The sequence below is a fragment of the Vombatus ursinus genome, unplaced genomic scaffold (assembly GCF_900497805.2).
Source record: "Vombatus ursinus unplaced genomic scaffold, bare-nosed wombat genome assembly UNPS02014276.1, whole genome shotgun sequence".
NCBI classification, from domain to species: domain Eukaryota; kingdom Metazoa; phylum Chordata; class Mammalia; order Diprotodontia; family Vombatidae; genus Vombatus; species Vombatus ursinus.
This window is the reverse complement of record NW_020954054.1, coordinates 4,987-12,694: the sequence shown is the minus strand read 5'-3', so window position 1 is coordinate 12,694 and position 7,708 is coordinate 4,987. Positions and strand designations below refer to the sequence as shown.

General features: G+C 38.1%; 1 protein-coding gene across 1 annotated transcript; it reads right to left on the bottom strand.

Moving 5' to 3' along the window:
* Positions 1–202: 202 nt before the first annotated feature.
* On the bottom strand, positions 203–1,146 carry LOC114042176 (olfactory receptor 1009-like). The gene is given in 2 exon segments (XM_027860844.1): positions 203–960; positions 963–1,146. Coding segments are annotated over 2 exon segments (942 nt in total).
* Positions 1,147–7,708: the final 6,562 nt, after the last annotated feature.

Here is a 7,708-nt window from a genome sequence, read left to right as displayed (position 1 = left end):
TAGTTACAGTACCAGATTCCAAACTATATTACAATGTGATAATCAACAAAAGGTTGTGCTACTGACTTATAAATAGAGTGGTGGATCAGTAGAATAGATTCGGCGCACACTTGAATCCAATAAGTTTTTTCATTTGTTTTGTACTTCTCTGATATACCTGTCACGTCAATCTCATTTTATTCCTTTTCCCATTCCAGAAAATTCATGTCCTGATACAAAACTTCCTTTTAGCAATGGCCCTGTGAATGGCATCTTTGACCTCCTTGTTCCTTAGGCCATAGATGAGAGGGTTCAACATGGGAGTCACTGAAGTATAAAACATAGAGACAAGTTTATCGGTGTCCATGGAGAAACTTGAGTTAGGCCGCACGTAAACGAAGAAGAGGGTCCCATATAAGATGGTGACAGCAGTGAGATGGGAAGAACAGGTGGAGAAGGCTTTCTGTCTCCCTTCTGCAGATTGGATCCTCAGGATGGCTGTGAGGATGTAGATGTAGGAGACCAGGATGATCAGGCCACTGAAGATGCCAACAAGCCCAGCAATAACAAAAACTAATAACTTATTGATGTTGGTATCAGCACATATGAGGGAAAAAAGGGGAAAGATGTCACAGAAGAAATGATTGATGACATTTGGACCACAGAAAGGGAGATGAAAAGCAACAGTGGAGTGAATCATGGTATTTATGAACCCAGCAGCATAGGGGACAGCCACCAGCTGGTTGCTGTGTTTCTGGGACATTGAGATGGAGTAAAGCAGTGGGTTACAGATCGCAGCATAGCGGTCATAGGCCATGGATGCCAAGAGGAAGCATTCAATGGTCACAAAAAGCCCAAAGAAGCACTGCTGTAAGACACAGCCCAGGAAAGAGATGGTCTTTCTCTCCTCAAAGAAGTCTCTAAGCATTTTGGGAGCCACTGTGGAAGAGAAGCTCATGTCCACAAAAGACAGGTGGCTGAGAAAAAATACATGGGAGTGTGAAGGTGGGCATCAACCCGGATGAGGATGATCATTCCCAGATTGCCTGTCATGTTAATGAGATAAAAAAGTAGAACTAGAAGGAAAAGGGTGACCTGCAGCTTCAGATGATACTTCAAGCCCACAAAAATGAACTCAGTGACTCTAGTGTAGTTTCCACTGGCCATTTATTCCTGGTGCTTTCTGCTGAGGGATAGACAAATATATACTGTCATAGGATTCTAGGATTGTGAGGGCGGAGAGACCTTATGGTTCAAATTGTGGAGCTGGAAGCTACCTTAGAATCCATCTAATTCAATCCTTTTACTTTGTAAATGGGGAAACTGAGGCTTATGATCATTAATATCCCATCATTTAGCATTGAGATCTAAATCTAATAACCCTAATTATGCATCTACTGCCCTGTCATTTGAATCATCATCTTCAGTCATATGAATCTATATCTATGAAGACATAACCGCCATCACTTGGGAAGAGAGAGAATTGCTTTGTATTGCTTTGTTGATGCTGTTGTTGTTGGTGGTGGTGGTGGTGATGGTGATGGCAGCTGTGGTGGTAATGCTGGTGCAGATGGTGGTGTTTTCAGCCCTGGCGTCTGCAAATGTATTAGGTCAAAGTTGACTCGGTACTTACATTAAATTTTTTGAAACATAACAAGAAGAATGATAAATGGCGATTAGTTTGGAACAACTGATTTCATGCTAGAAAAGACCCAGGACTTTGTGATCTTGCTCCGTTTTCCAAACTCCAAAAATACTGTAGTGTGTGAATGACTTGAAACCAGCAATGATTTGGCTATGATTTCATTTTGTCATAGCAATTAGAATGTGCATGTGTTTGCACCAAAGTTAGGTTAACTCAAGCTGTTGAACCTTAGCCAAATGAAAATAGATTGAGCTGATTTGTCTACAATTACTTAGTTTTCTTATCAGTTAAGTTTGGAATTCATGATACTCACCATTGTTTTATTGATTTCTTTTGTTGTGTCTTAAATTATTTGGTTTTTAAGAATGGATGCTGCTTCATAATGATATGCAAACTTTGCAACTCTTCAAAACCACACTTCAGTGACTGTTAGAGACATTGCAGTGGCTGTGGGTATGCAAAAGTCAAGCACTTCAAGAATCATCCAAAACCACAATATGACCAGAGCAGCAACACTTCAACAAAAAAGAATGTTATCATTGAAAATGCAAAAACTGACACACTAAAACGAAGCAGTCTATTTAGTGCCCATAAAATAACTGAAGACATTGGTTGGGGCCTGACACAGGAATTGTCACAGGGCTGCGCCCTGCCTATCGGAGTCCTTGCTTCCAAGCAGGAAGTTGAGGGTCACAGTCTGTTGTGTGAAAGCAAGGAAGTCTTAACTGACCTCTCCTCTGTGGACACGCAGCAACCATGGCTGGTTCGGCTCTCCTCTGAATGGCTAAGAGTTCCCGTGAACATCCTGTTCACGACCCTAACAGGAGGCATGCATGCTATGAGGGGATCTACTGACTGGCTGTAGGGCTCTGATCATGCAATCCCAAGGTGCCTTGAGGGCTATAAAGGTCACACCCAGCTTACAATAAACAGGAGCTTCTGCCACCTTGCTGTCTCCCACCTCATCCATGCGTCTCCAGGTTATTGAGCACTGAGCTGGTCTCATGCTCTCCACTGCAGTGGCCGCAACAGGGGCCATGTAGATTGAGTGGTTATTAGCAATTATTTTTCAACATGGCATAAGCTTCATGAAGTTTTAAGACAGTAAAACAATAAGAACAATTACAAGAACAACAAAGCAGTTTTTAACAATTTTTTATGGAGAAGGAGATATCAAATGGCAAATGGCAAAAAAAAATTAAGAGACTGAACTACAGAAGATTCGAAAAGGGTAATTTGTTCACATAAAACTTATTTTTTTTCCTTCAAGGCAATGCCAAAATTGTTCTCAAAAGAAGTGTAGTTGAAACTATTCAACATAGGCATCTTCATCAGATTGTAAAGTATTCACCTAACAAAATTGGGATATTTTATTGTAATTCCCCTGAGCCTAAAATCTTGTCCCATAGTGAGGGGATAATGAATTCTACTAAATATGTCGATATGTTGAAAAGCAGAATTGTTTCAAAGTTATAGAACTTGATAAATGAGGATGAAACATTGCAATATGATCTTTTACCCTACCATATATTATGAAAATTTAAGAATTATATCCAATAGACGAATAAAAATTATTTGTCATTGGCCTGGGAATTTAATTTTCAATGGAAAATTTATGGACCATAATCAAGTCTATATTTGGAAATATTTATTATTCTTCTCAAGGAGCTGAATATGTAATATGGTTGCAATTTCATGATGCAGAATAATATATGTTAAAATATTTTAAATCAAATGCCAAATCATCTCAAAACAAGTAACTATAATAAAAGCACATATTGCATATTAAGACATTTTAAGGTGTAAAAATTTATTGGATGTCAAGAAATTCAATTATTGTACTTGGTTCCAAGAAATTTATACAAAACTGTAACATCATATTATCTATAGCTGGAAAAGATCTTCAAGAGCATCTTGTCCAAACTTTTCATTTTATAAGTAGAAAAATTGAGGTTAAGAGAGGGGAAGTGGCTTGCCTGAGATTACCCAGCTACAAAATGAGAAACTGATGTTGAATTTCAATTTCTAGTCTCCAATGCAGGGCTATTTCTTGTTTTCCATGCTGTTCCTGCCCATCCTAGCTCAGAATTCCTTCAAAAGCAGAATTGGCTAAATGGAAAAAGAAATACAAAAGTTCACTGAAGAAAAGAATTCCTTAGAATGCAGAATTGGGCAAGTGGAAATTCATGACTCTATAAGACATAAAGAAGCAATAAAACAAAGTCAAAAGAATGAAAAAAGAAAATTTGAAACCTCATAGGAAAAACAACTAACCTGGAAAATAACTCAAGAAAAGATAACTTAAGAATTATTGGATTACTTGAAAGCCATGATAAAAAAACAAAGCCTAGATAACATATTTCAGGAAATCATCTAGGAAAACTGGCATAACATCCTGATCCAGAAGGAAAAATAGAAATTGAAAGGATCTATGGATCACCTCGTCAAAGAGATTCCATAATGGAAAATTCCCGGGGATATTATAGCCAGAGCTCTCAGGGCAAGGAAAAAATAATACAAGTGTCCAAAAAGAAATTATTCAAATATCACTGAGATAAAGTCAGGATCACGCAAGATTTAGCAATTTCCATGTTAAAGAAGCAGAGGGCTTAGCATATGATATGCCAGAAGGCAAAGGAACTAGGATTATAACCAAGAATAACCTACCCAGCAAAACTGAGTATAATCCTATACGAGGAAGGGGAGGGGAGGGTGGGAATGGATATATAATGAAATAGAGGACTTTGAAGCATTCCTGATGAAAAGACCAGAGCTGAATAGAAAATTTGACATTAAAATAGAAGGCACAAGAGAAAGTAAACAATAAAAAGTAAACATGCAAGAGTAGTTATAAGAGACTCAATAAAGTTAAAGTGTTTCCATTCCTGTATGGGAAGATGATTCCTGTAACTCCTAAGAACTTGATCATTATTAGGGCAGTTGACAGGAGTCTACATAGACGGGGGCGGAGGGGGATGTGTGTGAGTCAATTATGTTGGTATGAGTTTTTTTTTTTTAAGAAAAGGAGATAGAGGGAGAAGGGAAAAGGAGTAGTTAGAATGCAGACAATTTCCTCACATAAAAGAGGTTTGCAAGGAAAAGCTTTTATCACGGAGGGAAAATGGGGAAGGGATGGTGGGCAATTTTTGAATCTCACTCTCCTCAGATTTGGTTCAAAAAGAAAATATGTATGTGTGTATTATATATACACACACATATGTATACACACGCTCTGTTGTGTATTGAAATCTATCTCACCTCATAGGGAATAAGAGGGGAAGGGGATAAGATTTATAATGGGGACAGAGGAGAATGGAGTGATAAAAAGGAGGGCAGATTAAAGGAAGAGGTGGTCAGAAGGAAAATGGAATTTTAAGAAAGGAGAGGATGAAAAGAGAAAGAGAAGGATACATGGAAGAGAACAGGATAGAGGGAAATACGTTATCAGTAATCATACATGTGAAAGGGATGAGTTCACTCATAAAATGGAAGCAGATAATAGAATAGATTAGAAACCAGAATCCAACAATATATTGCTTACAAGAGTCCTACAGAGTTAAAATAGTGAGCTGGAGCAGAATCTATTATGCTTCAGCTGAAGTAAAAAAGGCTGGGGTAGCAATCATGATCTCAGACAATGCAAAAGCAAAGATAGTTCTAATTAAAAGACATAATCAGGGGGTCAGCTAGGTGCCGCAGTGGATAGAGTACCAGCCCTGAAGTCAGGAGGACTTGAGTTCAAATCTGGCCTCAGACCAAACACTTGACACTTACTAGCTATGTGACCCTGGGCAAGTCACTTAACCCCAATCGCCTTAAAAAAGAGAGAGAGAGAGAGATAATCAGGGAGCCACATTTTGCTAAAAGGAACCATAAACAATAAGATAATATTAAAAAATTTTTATATCAAGTTTCTTTTATAAATGCCTCATTTCTCAAATATATAAGGAATGGAGTCAAATTTATACAAACAGGACTCATTCCCCAGATGGTAAATGGTCAAGGGATGTGAACAGTTTTCTTTTTTTTTTTTTAGACAGTTTTCAAAAGAAGGAATCAAAGCTATCTATAGTTATATCAAAAAATGCTCTAAATGATTATATATATATATATAAACAATTTGTAACTATTAAATGGGTACACTAAATACGCTAAAAAACTGTTGGTGAAATTGTGAACTGGTCCAATCATTCTGAAGAACAACTTGGAACTTTCCCAAAGGATTATCAAACTGTGCGTATACTCTCTGATCCAGCAATGCCACTACTAGGTCTGTAGCCCCAAAGAGAATAAAGAAAAAGGAAAAGGATCTATATGTAAAAACATGTTTATAACAGCTTTTTGTGGTGGCAAAGAATTAGAAATTGAGGGGATGCTCATCAGTTGGGGAATGGCTGAACAAGTTGTGGAATATGATTGTGATGGTATGCTATTGTGACATAAGAAATGATGAGGGGTGGTTTCAGAAAAAAACAGCAAAACCTACATGAACTGATTACAAGTGAAGTAAGAAGAACCAGGAGATCACAGTGCATAGTAACAGCAATGTTGTAATTATCATCAACCACGAAAGACTTGGCTGTTCTGATCTATTGATCCACGATCATTCCAAAGACGATGAAAAAAGGCTACCCCCCTCCAGGGAGAAAAATGATGAACTCTGAGTGCAAACTGAAGCATAACTTTCTTATTTTATTTTTTTTGTTTTATCGCATTGTGGCTAATATGGAAATATGTCTTGCATAATTTCACATGTATAATTGATACCATGTTGCTTGCCTTCTCAGTGGGTGGGGAAGAGGGGGAGAAAATTTGGAACTCAATTTTTTAAAAAAAAGAATGTTCAAAACAAATAAATAATTCTTTAAAATAAGTATGCTATAAGCCAATAAAAGAAAAAAGAAAGAAATTCTCATTCACTGGAGCAAAACACCAGTTATTTCACCCGAGTGATTTCTCTAGTTAGAACAAAGGTTTCCAAAAAGAATCACAACACATAGGAAGAAAGTAACATCCTTCAATAGCTGAGCTGTGGGGAAGAATAACGATCGCTAGTCTTAGAGGCAGAAGACCTAGACCAAAGTCTTGGCCTTAGCACTTGTTGCCTAGAGAATATCACAGCAGCACTGTCAGTCTTAGTTTGCTCATCTATAAAATGGGGATAATATGACTTACACTGCCTACTTCATGGTGCTGTTGTGAAGCAAGTTCTTTTCACCTTTTTTCTTCCATGAGGCAGATGATGTAGTAGAGAGAGGGCTGGACTTGGCACTAAGAAGACCTGAGTTCAAACACGTATTATCTGTGTGAGCTTAGGCAAGTCATTTTCCCGTTTTCAGCCTCAGTTTCCCCCTTTGTAAAATTGGGATTATGATAGCATTTACCTTACATGGCTTAAATGAGATAAGATGAAAATTACCTCGCAAACTGGAATGCTAGAAAACACTAATTTTATTTATTTATTTATTGAGAATGCTGTAGCAATGTGAGATTGTGTCATGCTTGCCTTAGAATTCCAAAGCTTCAAGATGGAGAGCTTGATATAGGGATGGAAGGCATTACTTAGGGTCAACAAGGCCTAAGTTCAAGTAACTCCTAAGAACTTGATCATTACTAGGGCATTATTAGACAGAAGTCTACATAGACAGAGGGCATAAGGGTGAGTCAATTATGTTGGTAGGAGATTTTTAAAAAATGGAGTGAGAAAGAGGGATGCGCAGGGAGAAGGGGGAAGGAGGAGGTAGAATGGGGAAATTTTTCTCACAGAAAAGAAGTTTCTGCTTCTGAAACAAGCTAGCAATATAAGCAAAGGTAAGCCACTTAACCTGCTCTGTGCCCCCAGGCAGCCCAACAATCAAATAAATATTTCTTAAGTGCCCACATGTGCCAACCTGTACTCGTCCTAGAGGCAAATCGGGAGGCATTAGAGCTTCCTGTGCAAAATGTAAGAGAGTAAAACCCAGGCTTCAGGAATCCCGCCTTGGCAACTCTACGGAATGAATAAGCTCTACCTGCTGCCTAGCAGATTTTACTTTAGACTACTGGCACTCATCTCCAAGGGAAGCACTCATTTAATGACCTTCA